Genomic DNA, 21,639 nt, shown 5'->3' with positions numbered 1-21,639 from the left:
CAGGTCCGGGGCTCGGGGGGCGGGGCGAGTCCCGACGGGCAGTGGGGCGGGGCGGGGCCGCTGTGCCGCGCCGGTGCCTCCGCACGCCCCGGCTGCCGCCGCCGTCCGCCCGCCGCGCTCTCGGGCCGGGCCGTCGGGTGCCTCGCCCAGTGCCGGCCCCCCCTGTTCCTGTTCCGGCCCGGCCCCGCGGGGCAGCGCGGCGGGATGGCGGCCGGCGGGTACAGGCGGTACCGGGCCGTGATCTTCGCGGCCATGTTCATCGGCTACACGCTGTACTACTTCAACCGCAAGACCTTCTCGTTCGTCATGCCCTCCGTCATGGCCGAGGTGCCGCTGGGGAAGGACGAGCTGGGTGAGTGGCGGCCCCCGGGACCCCCCGCTGCCGGCTCGGTGGCCGTGCCCTGCGGGCTGAGCTGTGTCCCCTGCTCTCCCGGCCGCAGGTGTCATCACCAGCAGCCAGTCCGCGGCGTATGCCATCAGCAAGTTCGTCAGTGGCGTCCTCTCCGACCAGATGAGCGCCCGCTGGCTCTTCTCCTCCGGCCTCCTCATGGTGGGCTTGGTCAACGTGGTCTTCTCCTGGAGCTCCACTGTCACGGCCTTCGCCGGGCTCTGGTTCCTCAACGGCTTAGCCCAGGGGCTGGGCTGGCCGCCCTGCGGGAAGATCCTACGAAAAGTAAGGGCTGGCTGGGAAGGGCGATGGGGGAACCCCAGCTCAGCAGCCCCAGCACCAGGCCCGCAATCCCGAGGGGCTCGCCCCCCCCCCCCAAGCCCCGGAGCGCGGAGCTGCCAGCTGCGCTGCCCACGGAGCCGTTCCCTGCGCGAGGTCCTGCTGATGCCGGCAGAGGTGTGACAGCGGGTTAGCCCATGCCTGTTGTGCCTCGCGCTGGCCCAGCTGGATCAGTAGCATCTCCTGGTCACGGACCTTCTCTGCCCTAAAGAGGCATAATTTGTGGAATCCAGTCTTGTAAACGTCACAGCAGAGATCTGGCTGTCTCTTTGCTGCTGGGCAAGGGGTGACAAGCAGAATTGCATCTGCACGCTTGGGGTGCTCAGGAATTGAAAATCACAGGCTGTTCAGGTAGAAAACCAGGTGACATGGAGGAGCAGCATGAGCCAAGCCTCTTAAGCTGTGTGTTTGGCTTTTGTGACAATTTAAAGGGAACAGATTGATTTCTGCCTTAGGACAGAAGGAAAGGAGGTCAGCTGTGCACTAACCTCACTTGAAAGATGTAAAGTCCAGGGATGCATATACCTGCAGGACAGGAGTGACACTGAACAACTGTGTTGCCCTTCTGCGAGGCATCTAGCCTCATCTAGCTGGCGAGAACAGGATGGTTGTGTCCGCAGAAAGGAAGGGCCTGAATAACAGAAACAATAGGCATAGTGTTTTCTGAAGACATTTGTGAACATAGCTCATAGATACTTTCTTGCCGATGACAACCACTCTGGGCAGTCCTGGCTCTGAGTGTGCTTTGCAGCACGGACCTGATCATGCCTGATACTTAATGCAACAGCAAGTCCTTAAGTTACCTTGTGGCTCTCTGCGTAGCCATTCATGGTCCTGTGCCAGCAGACCCCTCCAGGAGGACGCTGTTCCCAGCAAGTGAGCACGCAGAACCGTGCTGCTCTTAAATTTGCCTCTCCATGGCTCAGTTTCATGGTCTGTAAATGGAAATAACTCTGAGCTGGCTGGGGGGGGCGAGCACCTGTCAGGCTGGTATGGCTGACACTTGTGTAACGTTTGGAGTTCCCTGTGGGACTAAGGCAGTGAAGAGCAGGCGCTCCCTTCACCTGCTTTAGTAGATCTGTGTCTGGGTTGCCCCAAACCTGCAGTGCAGGCCTTGGCTGAGGATTTTCAGGTGCGGCATCACTCCCTTTCTCAGACCTCATGCTGTTTTTCTTCTTGTTGCACAGTGGTTTGAGCCTTCTCAGTTTGGGACTTGGTGGGCAATCCTGTCTACGAGCATGAACTTGGCTGGAGGCTTAGGCCCCATTGTTGCTGCCCTCGTGTCTCTGAACTACAACTGGCGCATGACTTTGTCCTTCTCCGGCTTCATCTGTGTGGTTGTCTCTTTTGTTTGCCTTGTCCTGATTAAAAATGAGCCATCGGATGTTGGGCTGCCCAACATTGAACAAGGACCCAAGAAGGGGAAGAAAGGTAAGCGTGAGACTCCACTGTAGGCGGGCAGCCATGGCAGGAGGCACGGTGCCTGCTTGCCTGTATTCAAGCAGAGACATGTTGCGCTTGCTGTCCTGAGGTCTCTGTCCTTCCTGATTCCCAAAACCACTGCTTGGTGGGCAGGTATAAGGGGTTGTCTTCAGCAACTTTACTCTAGTTACCATTGAGCTGCTGCACTGAAGTTACAAAAGGCATAAACCAAGCCCCTGGGTCATCTTGTGAGAAGCGGCCGGTGTGTGCGGGCTCCTGATGCTGTCACAGCAGCAGCAGAGGAACAGCCTGCCCACCCATCGGTCGTGCTTGTTGGCCTGCCAGCAGCCACCAAGATGTTCATGGCTGGCTGTTTCATCTCCCCGTCTACTTAATGTCTTCTTACTAATGCTGCCTTGGTTTTCTTGGTGCTTTCTTTGCTCAGATTGTGAGTCGAGAATCTGGAGGGTACCAACAGCAGGGAACGCTTCCCTAAGCCTGACTTTGCTCTCCTCTGTACTGGCAGGGGACAGGCAGTTCTCCCCTCACCCCGCCATGGGTTCTTTTGACCCCTGGCCTGTGGTGGACTCTGCTCAGTATTTTCTGTCCTAATCTACGACATCTAGTTAGTAAATGTTTGTTCGGACTATTGAGTATGGTGCTTCTCTGAAAGCAGAATGGGTAGAGGGGAATTGCAACACAGGTTTGCTGTAGGATTTTACAGTCCAGTGGAAACAGCCTGTTTTCCACACTGTCCTGCGATGCCTGTGCTGCTAGACTTGATCTCTTTGTGTAAGAAAAGAATATTGTTTCCCCAGAGCGTTCTCTGGGGAGGGTAGGCTTGTAGGCATTCCTGGAAGATGATGCAAAAATCAAGGTAACACCTGAAAGTCAGCATCTTTCTTTGGGTCAGTGTGGTGGCGCTGACAGGCACAGCTTACAAACACCAGCACAAAACCTGGAGAAGCAGGTGCTTTTGCTAACAGGTTTATTGGCAACTGCAATACATAAAGTTACTGGGAATAGCGTGTTGATTATTCTTTTGAAATCTTTAATGAATGTGGAATAAATTTGACAGAAGGGATTCTGAAATGACAGCAAAGCCAGGACAAGGTGGGGAGGTAAAGCCATTTGCTACCAGTAGGTAGGAGTATCTCCCTCTGTTGGGTTACCCTTGTGCACGAATCCGGCTGGCAGACCCATCTGTAGTGCTGTGTGTAGGTGTCCTCAAGCAGCAGCAATGTTCCTCCTCATCTTCCTTACAGGTTCCTCCAGTGACAACAGCACTTTGACAGAGCTGCTGCTCTCACCATACCTCTGGGTGCTCTCAACGGGCTACCTGGTTGTTTTTGGAGTGAAAACATGCTGTACCGATTGGGGACAGCTCTTCCTTATCCAGGAGAGAGGACAATCCATGCTTGTGGGTATGATGCAAAGCTGCATTATTAAGCATTGTGGCTGCAATCTGGGAGGTATTGCCAGGAGCTGGACTGGGTACAGGAAAAGGACATGGGCCTCTCCATCTGAGGGACTTGTTTCCTTGCCTCCTAACTGTCTGCTTAGGTAAACACAGCTATTGAAATAAATTAGCATGCAGTTACTGCATGCACTGAGTAGCTGTGCCAGGGCCCTCCTGGGACTAGCAGATGGGCATTCCTGTATGAGGATGCGCTGGAGGCTCTTGTCTGGCGGAGCTGCTCTGAGCTCGCTGTGAGCTGACGGCAGTTGAGCTTGGGCAAGAGGACACATGTGACCAAACTTGACGGCCTGTTCTTTGCTCTATCTAGGTAGTTCCTACATCAGTGCCTTGGAGATTGGGGGTCTGGTGGGAAGCATTGCTGCTGGATACCTTTCTGACAGAGCGGTAGCAAGAGTAAGTAATCTGGACCCTCAGACATGTTGGGAAGTTAACACAGTGTCAGTCTGAGCTGCTTCAGAATTTTTACAGTTTGTTTTGGCTTCCTTTGCGAGTGCTTAAAGATGATTATTAAGGAATGCTCCCCTTGCTTGTGTTGCTTTGGAGGTTCAGGATATACAGAACACAGAGGCAGGGAGCTGCTGCCCCACGCGTCTCAGTACCGTGTTTGTTTCTTGTGCCTTCCCAAGCCATTCTTTTGGATGTGGTTCTGTGTCTGAACCGCCCTGCTTTGAGATGGGGCATTTGAAAATCAGATCACTCTTGATTAACCCATCTCTTTCCCTCCATGCAGAGGCAGGCTGGGAGGGACACAACCCATCTCAACAGCTTAACTAAGGTGCTCAGTCAGGGTCGTGTGGCTACTGCATGGTACCACTGAGAAACAGGCCCATACCGTGTTATGCTGTGTGTGTGAAGACAACTGCTGAGCACCCTAGAAGGTGCTGGGAGATACATGTGCCGATGTTAGGGATCACCATACGCCTGTCAGGTTTAAGGTGTTTGATCTGTTCAATTTGTTGGCTTTACTGTGCTTTCTAGATTTTGGTGTTGGAAGAGAACTGGTTGTTGACAGTTGTCTTCTGGCTGAAAAAAATCCCCGTGTTAAAATCGAGTGGTGGGATCTGAAGCCAAATTCAGGGTAGAAGCAGGGTGCGTTGATAACAGAAGTATCATTTGTCACTAGGAGCTTCTTGCTTAGCACAGTTTGACTGCAGGCCGTCCTTAAACCAAACCAAGAAGTCTGGCTAGCAGGTGTGTCTTTGATGCGCCATTGTGTTTCTGACAGCTGTGTGGATGGTGTTAGTTGCTAGCAGTATAAAATGGAAGGAGTCCTTCCAGTTTCTGACCTTTATTTTCCCTTCCTGGATCACAGGTGGGTCTCTCAAGCTACGGGAATCCTCGGCACGCGCTGCTGCTTTCCATGATGGCTGGGATGTGTGTGTCCATGTTTCTGTTCCGAGTCACAGTCACAGGCAATTCTCCCAAGGTAATCCACGTGCGAGCAGCTGACCGTAAGTTGGAGGGATAGCCCTTTCATGGTGAGGAGTTTGATGATAGGGAGTGTGACTGTTTCTTGGCCCTTCTTAAGAACTGTGAGTTTGCCTTTTCTTTGTATGTGCTATGGAGGAGCAGGCTAACTTGGTCTGGTTTGGGCTGCTCCTCCTGCCTCAGTTCGCTTGGGCAGCCTGCGTTACCAGCTATAGTGTAGATGTGACTTGCATCTACCCTCATGATTGTTAAATAAATGAAACCTTTTTTCTCCTTTTTTTTTCTTCTTCAGGAAAATCACTTCTGGACTGTAGTCTTGCAACCTCTAGCTGGTCTTACAAGCCTAAAAGAACAGGAGGTTTCTGCCTTGCATTTTTTCTCCTTCTGCCTGTTTCTGCTTTCACTGATCTGCCTTTTTCCTGTCCTGGGAGGTTGGTTAGCACTACAGAACTTAGAACCAGGGCATTGAGAAGAGATTACTGTAAGTCTTGTAGAAGAAACCTTTTCTTATAATCATTTGATTACACTAACTCACTTTAAAAAGCCTGGATATAAAACCTTTAAGTTGTTACATAGAAGGTTCTGAGAACATTCGTTCATCAGGTAAAATGTAGCCAGTTAAGGGGTCTTGTGAGTGAGGTCAAGAGGAATGATTCTGCCCCTGCAGATGCCTTCCTCCTTGATTTTTGGCAAGTGCTTTTCTAACTCTCTGTTTCTGTTTCCCATCTGGAAAATAAGATGGTATTTCCTTCCTCCTGGGCATCTTGAAATGGTGTTTACAGTTCAAAAAGCATGCTGTAATCTTGAGGCCGTCAAGTTACTTATCCTTTGTTGTCCTTTCACAAGCGACTGATAAATTCCAAGCCAGGTAGTTTTCCTAGAGCGTAAGCTAACACTGAAGTTCAGACTGTTGGGTTTTTTTGGTTTTGTTTCTTTGTTTGTTCCGTGACACAGAGGTCATCAGATAGTGGCTTCTTGCAAATGAAGATGCTCTGATTGGTCACTTGCATCTAAAATGAGAAAAGGTTTTAGCTGGTGTCTCCAGGATCATTTTTAAAAGTGACTCAGTTCACTTTTCATTGCCCATCTCTCTTCGATGTTCTGGTTCTTCTTTGCAAAATGGCATATGTTGTGTGTGCACGGTGTAGGGGGCAGAGCTGTACGAGAGAGAAGAGCTGACGCTGGCTGGCAGGATGGTGTGGTCGGGGTGCAGCTGGGATGTATGTATGTGGGCTCTGTTGCAGGCTTGAGCTCTTCTCTCTGCAGGCCAGAAAGCTGCTGTGAGCTCAAAAATGTCAAAACTCCCTCATACTGTGAAAAGGTTTGAGATTTGTCAGCAGCTGCTGATTGACAACGGTAAGATGCACAGCTCCTGTTTCTGATCTTAACCTGTTTTGACAGCTGTGGATTCTGATTCTGGGAGCTGTGTTCGGGTTCTCCTCATATGGGCCGATTGCCCTGTTTGGGGTTATAGCCAACGAAAGTGCTCCTGCCAACCTGTGCGGCACCTCTCATGCCATAGTGGCCCTCATGGCCAACGGTGAGTAATGCCCCTTTCCCTAGGAAACAAACCAAACCCATGTGTGTTCTTGATGAAGTGAGGTCTAGCCCTTGGGTGCCAAGCCTCGGGGATGCTTCCTGCTGTACCTGATGGCTTTTTGCCCAGTGCTTGAAGTTCAAACCAGGCCCGAGATTTTTATACATGCAGAACCAAGCATTGGCAGCTGTAACTGAGGAGCACAAGCGTTGCTAGTTTTCTGTGTGCTTTCCCTTACAGTTGGGGGTTTTCTGGCTGGATTACCTTTCAGTACCATTGCCAAGCACTACAGCTGGGCCACAGCCTTCTGGGTGGCCGAAATCACCTGTACTGGCAGCACGGTGGCTTTCTTCTTACTGCGGAACATCCGCACCAAGATGGGCCGGATTCCCAGGAAGGCTGACTGAGGATAAGCTGCTCGGTGAAAAGGATGCCCTCATGCTAATATGAATGATGCTCGGTTTTTTTGTTTAACTGGCCTAGGAGTAAGTTACCTATTGCTGCAACCTAGGTAAAAACTTCTTAAATCTTCATCCACTGTCAGGTGCCCAAGGGCACAAGGTTCCTGCTACTGATCACTTTTTCCCTCAAGATGTGATAATTCAGCTCGTTACTGTACCTCCTCCTCACAGGACTGTTGGTGAAGCAAGCAAGCTTCACAGCCCCAGCTTCCCCACTAAAAGTACTCTAAACCAACTGGATTCAGGTGCGGTCACACTTTAAGTTTTGTCCTTACTGTTCGCCTCGGCTGTTAGCTGTCGGCACAGCTTTGTGGTTCAGGGGTGCTGAAGCCAGCCTTTGCCGCGTTTGTTCAGCCCACCCAGCCGCTGTAAGCGCAGATGTTTCCGTTTACTTCAGCGTGAGCTCCCTGCATGCTCTCGGCCCTGGAACAGTGACAGAGCAGTGAATAATGATTATTGCAGTTTGGCCTCACAGCTGATTTGGGAACAGCATGGCTTTAGCTTTACCTGGGATTAGTTGTTAAGAGTGAGGGAGGCATTTGCTCTGGACGAGAACACTGATGCAGTGTTGCGTCAGGACTCTGCAGCACTCAAAAATAGGCACGTTTCCAAGAAATTCTTGGCACTTCAGGGGAGAGCATTTAGAGAAGCTCCTTCTATTGAACTGATCTTGCCTGGTGCGATTTGTGTACAGTGTTAATGATTTGTGAGGGAGACAGCTGCTGCCAAGGCAGCTTGTAGCAAGCACTCTGCCAATCAGCCAGGAAAACCAACCCAGCAGCAGGTATTGCGACAGCAGCTACTGCCAGCCCACAACTTCTGCAGCTGGGTTTCCTGAAAACCTGTATTTCTAGCACCAGATTGTATTTTTTTTGGCACAAGGTGTGTAGTCTAGAATGTTTTTGGTCAAGAGCTGCGTCTGTCACAGCTGCAGGTAGGGGCTCTGGCTACCTCAGCAGAGCTGCCGCCAGCAGCCTTGAGCAGTCCGGCCCAGAAATCTCTGTAATATGCAGACTCAGGTTTTTAACTGGAATTTTGTTGAATATGCTTAGTTTTTCCCAAAAGGATTTACTGCTTTAGGGTCCTGGAAGTGGCAAGTTCAACTCATGAAGAACCTGCACACGGGTACTTTGTTGAACAGCTTTGTTGCAAAAGTAGGTAGCCAGCCTTAATTAAAATAATGCAAGTGAATTACATTTTGTACTTAATTATATAATCTTCTGTTATCTGTGAAATAAAATGGAGCAGTGTAACAGGGGCTCTGGTTGTCTTATGGAGAATGGTGCAAGCAGACCCACACAAACCCACTTCCCTCTGGAGGTGCCAATGGTGCAGATTTACCCTGCCAACAGAAAAAAAACGGCCATCTACCTCTTCAAGGAACGTTTATTACTTCTACACAGAAACCCTCTGCAAAACCGTAAGTTAGAGCTATACAGGAAAAATACATATGTACAATTATGAAACGAAAGAAAACAATTGACTGCAGTAAGGGCAGGGACCCACAGCTTGTCTTTCTTCACTCAAGGGCAGTGGAGCTGCAACAGCAGAATAAGCCTCTGTTGCCCAATGTAAACAGTACTAATGAATCTGTTTAAGGTAAATTTCACAATAAAGGTGATAAAACGATGTCCTGGGAGACAGTGAGGCGTGTTTTGGGCATATGCAGTCTCTGCTGTGGAGGAGAAAGCTCCATGAGAGGACAGCTGGGGAACAGAGGGGCCAGCCAGGGAAGAGAGGCCCTGCTTTTCAGAGAAAGGAGTCTGTGTAACAGGCAAGGCTTTCTCTATGATCCAGGTCCGAAGGGTCCAGCTTTTTCTGCTACCTCCAGAGCAAGTTTTAAGTTCTGATCAAACAACTCGCATCTGAAACAGAAAAACAGAAGGGGATGACTTCATGAATGGAACAGGCTAACAAATTCAGGCTCTCCACATCCCTTGGCTCTGCATTCTGCAAGGAGAGATTCCGTAAGCTGTGAGACAGCAACCTGACTACTGTCAAACTTTGGCTCGACCGTTAATTAAGATTAAGGCTTCTTGTATGGGCTGTTATGTTAGGACAGCAGGGTTTATACCAAGGAAGAGCACCTCCTGCTTCCCTGGTAGGGTGGCACTGGAAAAAGCACAGGTCAGTGCCCTGTCCCTGCAGCAGCATGCTGTGTCTTTCCCCTTCCCTCAAACTCTAGGTCTGCTTTGCCACTTAACTTAGGGGCTACCAGCATTTGTTACTGCACAGGCAGAAAGTGACGAGAGGTTGCGGCTGTGTCATTAAAAGCGGGGTCTTCCTTACCTGATTGGCATCTCCAGGGAGTAGAAAGGATTCTTCAGAGCGAAGTCAGAGTAAATCTCATAGATCTTGCGGAGAAGGGAGTCTATCCCTGCCTGCCTTGGGTCAGCAAGTACCACAAATTTGATCCCTGGAGCCATAATGACAGGAGGGTGAGGAAAGCAGAGTTCCCTGATGGTCCTGGCAAAGCAAAGCAAAGCAGTGCCGGGTGCCTGGGGCCAGACAGTACCTGTCAGCGTCTGGAAGCAGTGCAGTTTGAAGGTGTCAGTCTCCAGCATCTCAATCCCGGAGCTCCCAACCTCGGGGGACAGCTGCGACCCAATGGCGAACAGCCTGTGGGGAGAGGGCCCTCAATGCCCCCGCCACCCCTGCCCATGCCATCCCTGTCCCGTCAGTTCCCACCCCATCTCACGAGTGGAACATGGAGGCCAGCATGAGCTTCTCGTTGGAGGAGAGGCGGTGGCGGCCAAAGCGGATGGACACCGGGTAGTTGGCAGGGTTGCCCAGGAACTCCAGCACGTCTTTCCCGTCTGCCGTGAATCGCCCGTTGACCTCGGCGCCGTTGATGGCCAGCACGGCGTGACCCACTGAGAGGACAGTCAGTCAGTCAGTCAGTCAGCCCGGCCCGGCCCGGCCCGGCCCGCCCCCCCAGCCCGGCCGCCCGCCGCCGCACCGCGGATGCCATCGCGCTGTCCGAAGGCGACAACGACGCGCTCGTCGTGCGGCCGCAGGACGAGGTCGAGCGGGAAGCTGAACGTCTTCTCGGTGTCGGCGCGGGGCGCGTAGTGGTCCAGCTGGTAGATGAGGCCGCCCGCCTTGTTCACCACGTAGACGCTGAAGATCGCCATGACACCGCCCGGCCTCACCCGGAAGTGGCGTCGCGCCGTGCCCCGGAAGCTCCGCGAGAGCACGAGGCCTCCCCACGCCTCGCGCCGGGTACTTCCTTTCTCGGCCGACATCTTGGGAGAGCAGCAGCCGCCGCCGCAGCATGGTGAGCGCGGGGGGCCGCCGGGCCGGGCCGGGGCGGTGGCGCGGGGCGGGAGCGGCTCCCCGAGGGCGGCGAACCCCGAGGAGGGCCCGGGAGGGCGCGTCTCCGCTGCCTCCCGCCGACCGTGCCACCCTTCTCTCCCTCGCAGCCGCCCAAAGACGACAAGAAGAAGAAGGACGCGGGCAAGTCCGCCAAGAAGGATAAGGACCCGGTCAACAAGTCCGGCGGCAAGGCCAAAAAGAAGGTGGGAGCTGGCGGAGCCTGAGGCGCGCCCGCGGAGGTGGCCCTGCGGGCGGCGGACCCGAACCGCGGCTCTCCCGGAGCCTGCCCTGAAGACGCGGGGGGGCTCGCACTGGGCGGGAGGTGCAGGAGCCCGGTGGCTCAGGGGGGGCTGCTGGGCGCCTTGGGCTTTCCGCAGGTGCGGTGTGGCCGGACCTGAGGAGCGAGGGGTCGGGTGCTGCTGGCGGTGGGGGGTGTGGATGCCATCGTGTCGTTAAAGGAGCTGTTTTTTCGCCTGGTAGCAAGTGTGATGGTGTCAAATCCGAGTAACAAAAGGTTTTTGTCCTTTTTACTTGGAGATACCGTAGTTGTTATCTGCAACACATACATTTACAAAGACAGTTTAGCGTATCTCATTGCTCCCTTAATCTGGGATGTGATGTGGAGACATTTGATGGTGCAGTTCTTAGGGCATCCTAAAGCTCAGTCTGGTTTTGTTGCTTAGAAGATGGTTTAGGTTTTTGGTTTTTTTCTTTCTTTTCAAGTAGAAGTGGTCCAAGGGGAAAGTGAGAGACAAGCTGAACAACCTTGTCCTGTTTGACAAGGCTACCTATGACAAACTGTGCAAAGAAGTGCCCAACTACAAGCTCATCACACCTGCGGTTGTCTCAGAGAGACTGAAGATTCGAGGCTCACTGGCTAGGGCTGCCCTCCAGGAGCTGCTCAGCAAAGGTAAGCACTCAAAGCACTGGAAAAATGGAAAGCTGCTTGAATTGGATGTTTTCCTTTCCTTGCTTACCTAGAAAATTTCATGCTGCATCTGAAGTACACTAACTGGCATGGTTTTGATGAGCCACTGCCTTAGCTTGCATTTCAAAAGGGTTCTAAAGTAAGGAGCATTGGCTCTGCTGTGTTCAGTGGCATTGCTATCTTAAGAAAATGCTGCTAGAAGGATGGGTTGTGATGTAACCACTCCCAGACCTGACCAAAAGCCTTGCGTAAGGGTGTGTAGTATTGGGTACCCTGATATTTCCTGTTGCATGTTGTAGTCTGCTACTATTAGGAGGGAACATAACATGTTGGCGTCCTCCAGTGTGCATGCACTCAAACAATTTCCTTTTTTTTTTTTTTTTTTTTTTCCATAGGTTTGATCAAACTGGTATCCAAGCACCGAGCCCAAGTGATCTACACAAGAAACACGAAAGGCGGAGATGCGCCTGCTGCAGGGGAGGATGCTTAGGGAGGTGAGTCAGCGGGCTCTGTGAAGGGGCTGGGTTGGGCTCTCAGGAGCTAACAGACAGCCACACACTGTGTAATAGACAGCTCCCACCTTGATTTGGATGGGTGGTTTCTCCAGATGCTCAGAGGACATCAGTTGCGCTCTGAGCGATTTCCTGGGTGGCATTACTGAAAACATCAGTTCTCCAGCATTAGAGAGCAATTTGCCATTTTGTCCCTGTTGCCTATCAGATGAGGAAGCCACGCGTGTTCTCCCATCTCTGTGGGCTGTGGGGTGCATGTGTCCCTGCTGTCGCAGGGTGTTGTGACAGTGTCCTTGTTGGAACAGAGCTTTGGGACTGTTTGCTGTGTGCTAGCTTGCATTTGACCTGGTTGTGTGATGTGGGACTTCTTTGCTTTGCAGGTTCTCCAGTGTCCTCATCAGGAATGTGTCATACGTAGATGCACACAATAAAAAGCAGAATTATTTCAATTGTTTTCAAGAATGTGTATGTTTCATTACTGATCGTGGATTCTGGTGGAGGTCATGGCTGTCTTCCTTCACCGGCCAACTTTTGCATTTATGGTGCTAGGAAAGCACTGCAACCGTGCTTTTATACTGTGAAAAGGGAAGCAACTTTTGCATTGCCTACAGCAGCCAGTGATGTTAAACCATGTTGGGTTTTATTAGGAGGAAAACTGGAGCCTGTTCCTTGCATTGTAGGTAGAGGGAGGTTAAATAAATAATTTAAATACCCCACCAGCACCTTTCCTAAACACAAGCCATGCCCACAGGTCTCTATGTACAAGGCAACAGCATCTGTCAGGTCAGTGTCTAGTAGGGAAGTGTAGATAAGCAGCTCTAAATAAAGCTAGAAATATTTTATTTAAATAAAAGAACTATCCATAGCAAAGGTCTTTAAGGCCTCCTTTTTTTACTAAGGGCTAACAAGTCCTCTACATGAGGCAGAATGAGTGAAAGTAATATAAATTAGAATGAAAACATCAGGCACAGGACATCCCTTGCCCCCAGAGCCGGACCTGCATCTGAAATGAGCTTTAGTTGGCGTACTACATAGGTAATGAAAAAGAAAAATTATTTCTCAAAAAATCACTTCTTTAATGGGATGTCATGCTGTGTGTCAGCATAGGACACTGGCAGCACATGCTGTATAAGTTAGGCTTTCTGATTATGAAGATACGGCATAGGCAGGGGACCTTCCTTGCTGGCAGGTCTGCCTTTGTATAGCTTAAGACTTCAGAAATTGATGCCCAGATACACACTATGCCTCTGTTACCAGGGGAGCAGATCAGCTGTTGACCCCCCACGGCAGAGTAGCTTTCAGTAACAGTGCCCAACTCTGTATTACGCAATGGTCACCCTGCCTTCCAGGGTCTGACACATCTAGATGTATCTATTAAATAAGAGCGCTAAACTTGGTGGCAGCAGCACTGACAAAGCTGTAGCTACCTACAGTCCATGTTTCCACAACAGCCAGAGCTTGGTTTCTTGGATGCTCCTCTTCCGATCACCTTTTTCTCTTTTCCCTTGATTCAGTTCTAAACTGGTGCCTAAAAGAGAGCGTAGAAGTCAGAACAGCCTGTAGAAAGTGGTAATAGATGCTGCCTCGTCTAAAAAAGGCAGTGCTAAGCAGTGTTTTAGAATGGAAGCTCAATTACTTGTTATCTTGGTGAGCTTAAGCACTCTCTTCAGCTAGCTGACACAGATTTCTAGCTTATTAAAAGGTGCCAGTGGGACTACGCAGCTCTGAAAGGTGAGTCAACCTCAACGAGGTAGACACCTTCATGTGTGGCCTCTGCAGCTGCCACCATGCTTCACTCGCAAGTCACACACGCGCTGCTCCACCCAGATTCAGCACTGCATGCCCTAGATTTTTTGTGCAGTAAGAAGTCTCCTTACACCTGCTGCTACTGCAAAGCCCGCTCCACAAGCAGCGCACGTGAATGGGAGCTGCAAACCCTCTGCTCCGCATCAGCTCGTGCTGCCCTGAGGCTTACCTGGACTGCCATCTCCTGCCATGATTCCAAACCCGCCCGAAGGAAGGGAGCCAGCTGTCGCCCGTCTGAGAGGTATGGTCAAAGTTGGCACCAACACGCTCCACTGGAAGCTTTTTCAGCTTCTGCTTCTCCTCTAAAAAAAGTATTTTGTTCAGTAAGAGTTTTTCAATCAAATTGCTTTTGATTCTCTAGTGCGATAAAGTGAATTAAAACATGTACAGACTGCTCACTTTGTTTGAGAAATTCCTCATATGAAGGTCCAATTTGTTGTTTACTTCCATCCTCTTCCTCTGTTAGCCATGGAGGTTTTGCTCCTAGAAGTCACAGGGAAAATTCATTTAACCACTGAAATTGTCCTAAACTCGAGATGGGTAAAAGCATCCCCTCTTCCCTCTGTCCCTGCAGCTCATCCTACCAAGCAGTGAAGGGAAAGTAAAGAAAAAGAATCTGGCTCGCCTCAGTTAAGGCCATGGCAGATCGCATCCCAAACCACACACTCTATACAGCAGCAGCACAACAGAGTTTTGGTAATACAGAAGTGTTTTCTTCTCCTCTGGTGTGTCAGATATTAGCAAGAGAGTGAGCACCTCCTGGCTATGCTATAACTGCTTCAAAATTGCTTGAGGTTGTTCCTGCTACATTTCCAAGCCAGGAGTTTTCAGTAGGGCACCAACCAAACGAGTCACGAAGCAGGTGTGTTTACCTGTGTGAACGTTTCCTTTCCCTTCTGTGTCCTGTTAACAGAAACATAAAACGCTGATGAGAAAGCCATGCTTTCAAGAGTATCTCTAAAGATAATGGTATTGTGTGTGTGCATTCCCTTCCAGAATCAAGTTCTGTTACAAAAAGACAGCTGGAAGCTCTTCTCTCTTTCAGGACCATATGTTTTTTTCAGGGCATGTTTAAAAATGTTTGCTTAATGCCATGCAAGTTAACACCTGATAACTGAAACTCAACTATGGTCACCCAAAGCTGCCTTTTCCAGTGACGGAGGTCACAACCCCTCATTTCACTTTGTAACATATGTAACCTGCAGCTGAATCGAAGTTGCGCTCGTTAGCAAGTCACCCCTACCTGGTGCCCAATAAAGGTCAAGGCCTGGCCTGGTTCCATCCAGTTTAAGTCTGGTCCTGTCTGTGTCCTGCTCAGACCAGACTGTTCTGTATCCTGAATGGTGTCCCTGGAACACAGAGGCCAAGCAGCAGTCAGAGAGGTGAGTGACTGCAGTGGCTGGGCAAGTGACAATTGTCCAGAGGCTTCTGGAGCAGTGTTTGTGTTTGGGGAGCTTTGCAGTAAGAAGAAATGTTCTCGGGGCACGGTAACGTTCATGCTTGCCTATTAGCACTGTGCTTGCTCTTTATGGCCATTAGTGCTCACCCACAGATGGGGGGATTGGAGAGCAGAGTCTTTTTGCGGCTACAGTACTTGCTGTAGTCTATAAAAGTTTTAGCTTTTTATCTGTGAAAGCCTGTGAAGGCTCTGAGCAGCAGCTCCAGCAGCAGCAAGCCCGCTGCTGTGGCGTGCCCAGCGTTCGGAGTGCGGGAAGGCAAATGGCTCTCACCTTTCGGGTCCTGGGGGGCCGCTGGCAGAAGGTCCTGCACGAGGCTCGGGCTCTGGTTGAAGCTGGGTGCGATTCAGGGAAAAAGGAACATTCCTGGTATTAAGCAGCAGCCCCCCAGCACCGCCACCTTCCCCCCCCCGCGCCCCGCCGCGTGCACCCTGGTTCCCAGTCCCTGCCGGGGTGCAGCCAGGGCAGGATATGGCTCACCGACCTGCAGGGCGGCCCGCACCGTCTCCCGCTGCCTGCGCTCGGCCTCCCGGATGCCGGCCGCCATCTGCGGGGAGAGCGGGGATCAGGCCGGGCGCCGGCGCGGGGCGGGCGCAGGGCCGCGACGCGCCGGGGCTACCTGGCGGATGCGCTCCTCCTCCCGCCGCCGGTGCGCGGCCAGCGCCCGCTCCAGCACCCGGACGAAGCGATCGTACTCCTCGGCCGGCACCAGGAACCGCTCCCGCAGCGCCGCCTCCGCCCGGTTCTCCCGCCAGAACCGCGCCGTCTCCCGCCGGTGCTCGGGCCTGCGGGGGACAGCCGTCAGCGCCACCCGCCCGTGCCCGGCCGCCCGCCCGTGCCCGGCCGCCCGCCTACCCGGCCAGGTGGCGGAGGAGGCCGGCGTGCGGCAGCGCCATCCCGCCGCGCCGCCCGTCCCGCCGCACGCCGCGCCCGCAGCACAGGCACCACACGCGCCGCTCGTGCTCCGCCGGGTCGTAGCGCCGCACGGCCGCGCCGCCATCGCCGGCTGCCGCCGCCCGCGCCGCCGCCACCTCCTCCTGCAGCCGGGCCAGCGCCTCCCGCAGCCGCCGCCGGTGCGCGGCGCTGTACAGGTGCCGGCGGCCGGCGAAGGAGGTGCGGCGGCACAACCCGCAGTAGTGCACCGCCATGGCGGCGCGGCCCGCAGCGCGCAGGCGCGGGGCTCGGCCTGCCCCTGCCCCGCCCCGCCGGGCCTCGCTGGGGCCTGGGGCGGGTGGCCCGAGGCGGCCGGAACAGGTGGGCCTGTGGCCACGGCGCCCGGCCGTCCAGAGCTTGCATCGAGGACTTTGCGTTGAAGTTGTAGTAGGTGCCACGTGTCAAAATGCCTCTGAACTCAAGAGGTATGCAGCTGGAGCAAAAACTTGCCCTACTGGAGAAGATGAGATTGGTTATCCTTCTGCGCTCCTAAATTTGAGCCCTTATGTCACAATGCTCATGATTTTCACACACAGTTCTCAGGAAGCTACCTGTGGCAGCACCCGAGGAAATAAGCTTTCTTTGAAAACACGTGGTATGCATCTCAGAAGCAGGGAGCCAGAAGGAATCATAGATCATAGACCAAACTGAGATCTCATGAGATCTGAGAGGAAGTTGTGATAATTACTTGGACCATAATGACTCTTGGGTGCTGATGCTGCAGCATCAGTCCTTATCCATATCAAACTGACAGGTATCACATTGCTCAGCAGTGTGGAAGGCTCTGTGTTTTAATGTCACCTGGTTTGTTTGTCTCGCTGTGTTGGTTTCATTAAAGAAGGGTTCTTGGCTGGTCTGGCAACTAAGCCTGCTTTGCGGGAGTGACCACAGGGACCCCTAAGTGTCTGATGTCATCTCCTGTACCTAGCGTCCTAGAGTGCTGGTGACTGTGTACTGGCTTGGGTGCCTGCCTGTATCCCTCCCACTCTGGGAATCTTTTAAGGTCTGACTCACTCTGCATTTTGCAGGGCTCCTGCCCTCTGAACACGCTCGGTTCGCCCATGCTTTGGTGCACGAAGTCAAGAGCCTCTTTGGGCAGGGTCTCCTGAAACTTACTGCATCCTTTTGGAGTCAGCTTCCACAGGCAGGACTTGCGGTTCCCCTCACCGTATGTGAAGCCTGTGGTTTTCTCAAAGCACTTGCTGAAGCACAGATTTTGTCAGATTGTGTTTTTCCAGCCCTCTGGGGCCATTTGAAAAAATGGAAAGTGCTGCCTGCAGAGAGAAATTTGTCTTGAGCTAAAGGACTTGGAGGCTGTGAGAAATAACAGAATACACCATATCTGAGTGAGGGAAAGAGGAGAGGGTCCTCCCTGGCACCTGTGCTGTAAGGATGGCTGGCGCAGTTGACCACTGACTGCCTTTTTTTGAAGGAGTGTATGACAGAACTAAAATGCTAGCACTCAAGACTCATGGGTTTGGCTGTTGACAAAGAGGAGAAGCAGTTTTCTCAGTGGCATCTTGAACCCAAGGCAGAGCTAAGACCTGAACACAAGCCCTGGCTGCTATGTCCCTGCTTCCCCAGTAGAAGATCAGAGACTCCTGTACTGCTCATTGTCCCTCTTCTCCTCATTCTGCGCTAGGAGCTGGGAGAAGAGCAGGTACCATGTGAACGGGTAGATCTGCTGTATGGTCTGACTGCCACTTGCACTGTTGCACAGGACAAGAATGATGCGGATACAGTAATTAAGGGGAGGACAGGGCCAGCTTCCCTTGATTTTGGTGCTCGTCTGCCTGGAATGCTTGAGCTTCATGCTCTGAGGTCTGAGGACTGTAGAGTTCCAAGGGATCAGCTTCGCCTTGAGTTTGTGAGTTCCTGACACTTCCTGAGGAACCAGGATGTTTGTACGTGAAGCATCTTCATCCTCAGTAAGATGGGGAGGGGGAGGGGAAAATGGATGTGGCTATATTAGACCTGGGTGGAATGAGGGAGGGGGATAAGCTGCTTTGTTCTGGGAGATGGTGGGTCTGGCAGAGTGCATATAGAAAGCTTATGTACTTGAAATTTCAGCCTCTGTCCCCACACTTTGTATTCTCAGCCTGTTTGTCAGATGGGCTCTGTGCATTGATTGACCCCTGCCAAGGCAACCGCTCACAGAGCTGCTGAGCCATTTGTTCTTGCGGGATTGTTAAGCATGTATGATGCTCAGGACTCCCAAGCAGTTCACTTTTTTGTACTTTTCTGGCCTCACTGGAAGATGACAGCACATCCTCCTTGGAGCAGTCCGGGTCAGAGTAGTCCCAGGATATGTCTGGAGAGGTGGTTACTGAGGTTCACCAGGCTGTCAGATGTGGCCTGCTCTATGGCAGGGCTCTCAGAGGTGGGGCAGACTAGGCTGGGCTTTACTTGAATCTACAGATGAAGCTGAACACCAGGTTCTAAGGAGAAACATCACCCTGCTGGTCCTACCTGAGGATAGTTTCTAGACCCTGCTGTCCAGAGGCAGCCTGGGAAAGCTCTAGTGCAATGCAAATTCCAGGGCAAAGTCCTCCAGTTGCCTTCTCATCCCTCTAAGTGTTTTATTTCCTGTTTTGCATACAGTGTGCATGTCTGCACGTTATTGCACCGCTGCAGCCAGCCCGAACAATGGCACTCAGCTCTGAAATTTTACTTTCTCTTTCCCCTGCAAAACCAGAAAAGCTTAAATTACACCTTCAGCCCTCCTTTCACAAGTGTATCTACCCAAAAAGCTGCATTCAGAGGGGAGTGCGTCTGCAGGCATAGCTACGTAATGATATCCTCGTCTTTGAGATACAGGCTTCAACTTTAAATAAGTTTAGAAGAATTCTAGTCCAAACACGTATGTTCTGGCTGGGAAAAAAACCAAAACCAACCAACCAAACAAAAAAACCCAGCCTTTTCCCAGGTCATTCCCTGAAACATTGCCAGCCTTGGTAGGTAATACCATGTCCTGAACTTACCCCTGGCATCTGGCAGTGCCCCCAGCAGTGAGCACCCGTGTGCTGGCGGGGGGTCAGCTTGCCACTTCGGCATGTGATGGTGCAGGGTCTCATCAGGAGCTGGTAGATGTGGGGAGCCCGGAGACACCAAGGTGAGCTTGTATCTTTTTGTGTTAGCCTTATTTTCTGTAAACTGTGTACTTACTTTATAGGTAATTGCAGAGACTTCTAGTTTGATCTGATCACATTTAAACATAAAGAAAATAGGCTTTTTGTTAACTTCTAGACTGGAACTTACTATTTACTGGATTTTACAATTGTCAGCTGAGTTTTGGAGATGGGAATCTTTTTAAAGGGAAGCCAAGTCAATCGATCCCCCTGAGGCCCTTACCTTGCAGAAACTCTTCAGTAGTGATAGCGAGTTTGAGCTCCTCTGCCATATCCGAGTCTTCAAGGCTGTTTTTTACGTGCAGGCTTTCCCAAAATGACTTGTTTTGAAACCTCAAGTACATTTTATTTTGTATGGCAGAGTAATCTCCAGGTGCTGAGCACAGTGGGATCTGTGAGGGTGGCACAAAGAATCCCGTGAGCTTGAAGCACCCTGTGTGCTGAGAGACTTGATCTAATACTTTTTTTCTTTTTTTTAATAAAAAAATATCACACAGGTGGATGAAAGGCTGGTCTCTGTTTCACACTTCACTTATTAAAGTCCGTTCCAGTGAGTAAATGGTCCATATTGGTGGAATAAGCGAGCTGATTGAGGATAAGATAGGTGACACCATGTAGGCTCTGTTTTTTGCCCATTTGCTTTGCTAGAGCCTTGATAAATGAGCCATTCCTGTGTTCGTTAGGCTAATGTGTTAGGGGTTTTCTGCTTCTGATAAAATCACAGCATTACCTACACTCTGCAGTGGACTTCCCTGGTCCAAGAACCTGAATGTCTCTGGAGGCAGGACAGATCTCTGAGGGATGCACAGAGTGCCTAGGATGCGTTTGCAGGTATCAGGGAGCTCCTTCACTGCTTTTAAGACTGAAATGACCGGCTTTTGATCAGCACAGGTAAAACACTGAGGCGGTGCCACAGCCAGGGAAAAGGAGCTGGGTTAAGCAAATACCGGGTGTGCTTTCACAGTGTGTCTTGTAGAAACTTTTTGTGCAGCTTGAAGACACAATCTGAATTCTGCACCGTCCTGAATCGTTTTTTGTTTCTTTGTGTCTTTCACACATGGCCTCTGCTTAATCTGTCCGGGGTATTACAAAAGGAAGCGAGGTGATTTGTGGTATTAAAGCATGGTTGTAATACACCCTGATCCTACTTGCCTGCTCACTGTCACTCTTCTACATGGGGGCAGGGGACGTAGGTGGCACAGGTGGAAACGGAGTAGCTGCAAATCAAAATCCAAGCCTTGGCTTAGTACCAGCAGGTGATTAGGTTTCAGACTCTCTCTATATGTTGTCCATTTTGTAGGAGGACGCAGGTTATGCTTGTAGCGGAGGAGGACATCAGGGGCTTGCTGCCAGTCTGTAACAGGGAGACAGACAGAAAGAGGCTGTTTTTCGTACTTGTTGGAAAAGATTGCGCCAGAATATTAGTGTCATGATGTTGGGGGAATCCCAGCTTAAAAGTGAATTCCATGACCCTTGCACCAAAGTTTGGCTTCCAGTTTGGGGTTTTTCTGCATGATGAAAGACAAGGGTAAGGTGCTTTTCCCCACTGCAGGCTTGCTCTGCAGCGCTTTGGGCCAAATGTTCCTCCACTGTTTGCTGTTGCTATTCTCACCCTTTACTTATTTGCACCTTTTGAGGCAGGCTGTTGAAAAATAAGCCACACACTAAAGTGAACTTTTCTTGAAAAGGTAACCTTCAAGGGGCAGAGGAAGATTTGGCATGCTCAGTTTTGCCTCTTCAATAAAAGCAGGCACTATAGTTTGTACTGTATTAAGGTTTGTGTAGTTCTTCTTAGGCATTCCACAGATGCCAAGTCGGTAAGGCTTTGCTTTTGCTAGATGCAGAAGACCAGAGTCACATAACTGTTTCCACCCTTGTGTGACAAAGTTCAGTCCTTAGCAGAGAGGACTGCTCCTCATCAGATTCCTCAGGTGTGAGCAGGACCTGCTGGATTGGCTGCTTTCTTCAAAAAAGCCTGATCATGCCCCAATCAAAACCCATTCCCCTTCCTGAAACTGGAGCCTGGTGTTTGACTTGGGGTGTGTTGCAAACAATCCAGCTACTACAGCTTAATAATTTACCACGTATCACTTGACCTGTTGCACCACGAAGTTGCTTTCCCCTTTCTATCTGGAGTGAAACTCTCACACAGCGGTGCATTTATCAGCTGAGGCATAGTAATTTATTCAGCCTGTGATTATGTACGCACACCCTCAGTTGATGCCTCACCTGCTCACATAACCTTTGGTACTTCAACAATAAACTCGCACAACAGTGCTAGACTGGATGCAGTTATGTTAATAGTCTTAGAACAACAGGAGTATTTTGGGGGGTAAAAGGAGTCCTGCTATAGCTAGACGTCACATGTGGGTGAAGTATCTTGACCTGCTTGCTCCTCAGCCAGCCATGCTTTTGAAAAGCAAGCAGGGCAATGCGTGAGGCATCAATGTGACTAAAAGACAGATGAGTATTTGAGGATGGACTTGTCCACGGGAAGGCCACCAT

The 21,639-nt window shown here is 51.2% G+C and overlaps 5 protein-coding genes across 8 annotated transcripts; 2 read left to right on the top strand and 3 right to left on the bottom strand.

The window, feature by feature from the left end:
• Nucleotides 1-19: 19 nt before the first annotated feature.
• Nucleotides 20-8,313, top strand: SLC37A4 (solute carrier family 37 member 4). 3 transcript variants are annotated; one of them, XM_080366933.1, is made up of 9 exons: nt 20-352; nt 441-673; nt 1,915-2,158; nt 3,415-3,573; nt 3,937-4,022; nt 4,942-5,055; nt 5,350-5,415; nt 6,459-6,597; nt 6,835-8,313. In XM_080366933.1, exons 1-9 carry the CDS (start codon nt 205-207, stop codon nt 6,999-7,001), a joined length of 1,356 nt encoding a protein of 451 aa, XP_080223059.1. In that variant the 5' UTR covers nt 20-204; the 3' UTR covers nt 7,002-8,313. The 3 variants fall into 3 exon arrangements, with proteins under 3 accessions (XP_080223059.1, XP_080223060.1, XP_080223061.1); XM_080366934.1 differs by lacking the exon at nt 5,350-5,415 and having other exon boundaries at nt 4,942-5,080; XM_080366935.1 differs by lacking the exon at nt 5,350-5,415 and having other exon boundaries at nt 22-352.
• Nucleotides 8,314-8,427: 114 nt separating this feature from the next.
• On the bottom strand, nt 8,428-10,300 carry TRAPPC4 (trafficking protein particle complex subunit 4; the record flags this gene model as incomplete). 2 transcript variants are annotated; one of them, XM_080366951.1, is made up of 5 exons in its annotated part: nt 8,428-8,920; nt 9,345-9,471; nt 9,571-9,674; nt 9,754-9,928; nt 10,015-10,300. In XM_080366951.1, the coding sequence occupies 5 exons, from the start codon at nt 10,298-10,300 to the stop codon at nt 8,842-8,844; spliced, it is 771 nt and encodes a 256-aa protein (XP_080223077.1). In that variant the 3' UTR covers nt 8,428-8,841. The 2 variants fall into 2 exon arrangements, with proteins under 2 accessions (XP_080223077.1, XP_080223076.1); XM_080366950.1 differs by having other exon boundaries at nt 9,345-9,674.
• Nucleotides 10,198-12,244, top strand: RPS25 (ribosomal protein S25). The gene is made up of 5 exons (XM_080366956.1): nt 10,198-10,332; nt 10,478-10,573; nt 11,097-11,280; nt 11,694-11,792; nt 12,191-12,244. Exons 1-4 carry the CDS (start codon nt 10,330-10,332, stop codon nt 11,786-11,788), a joined length of 378 nt encoding a protein of 125 aa, XP_080223082.1. The 5' UTR covers nt 10,198-10,329; the 3' UTR covers nt 11,789-11,792; nt 12,191-12,244.
• A 389-nt stretch (nt 12,245-12,633) lies between these two features.
• Nucleotides 12,634-16,236, bottom strand: CENATAC (centrosomal AT-AC splicing factor). The gene is given in 10 exon segments (XM_080366946.1): nt 12,634-13,314; nt 13,317-13,338; nt 13,786-13,918; nt 14,016-14,099; nt 14,489-14,519; nt 14,860-14,965; nt 15,347-15,408; nt 15,558-15,620; nt 15,693-15,858; nt 15,929-16,236. Coding segments are annotated over 10 exon segments (1,041 nt in total). The 5' UTR covers nt 16,222-16,236; the 3' UTR covers nt 12,634-13,233.
• Nucleotides 16,237-16,868: 632 nt separating this feature from the next.
• Nucleotides 16,869-19,605, bottom strand: FOXR1 (forkhead box R1; the record flags this gene model as incomplete). The annotated part of the gene is given in 4 exon segments (XM_080366706.1): nt 16,869-17,225; nt 17,229-17,280; nt 17,671-17,969; nt 19,335-19,605. Coding segments are annotated over 4 exon segments (852 nt in total). The 5' UTR covers nt 19,479-19,605.
• Between the last annotated feature and the right edge of the window lie 2,034 nt (nt 19,606-21,639).

Source organism: Falco punctatus (genome assembly GCF_963210335.1).
Source record: "Falco punctatus genome assembly, chromosome: 16".
Lineage (NCBI taxonomy): Eukaryota > Metazoa > Chordata > Aves > Falconiformes > Falconidae > Falco > Falco punctatus.
This window is presented reverse-complemented; position numbering and strand designations above follow the sequence as displayed.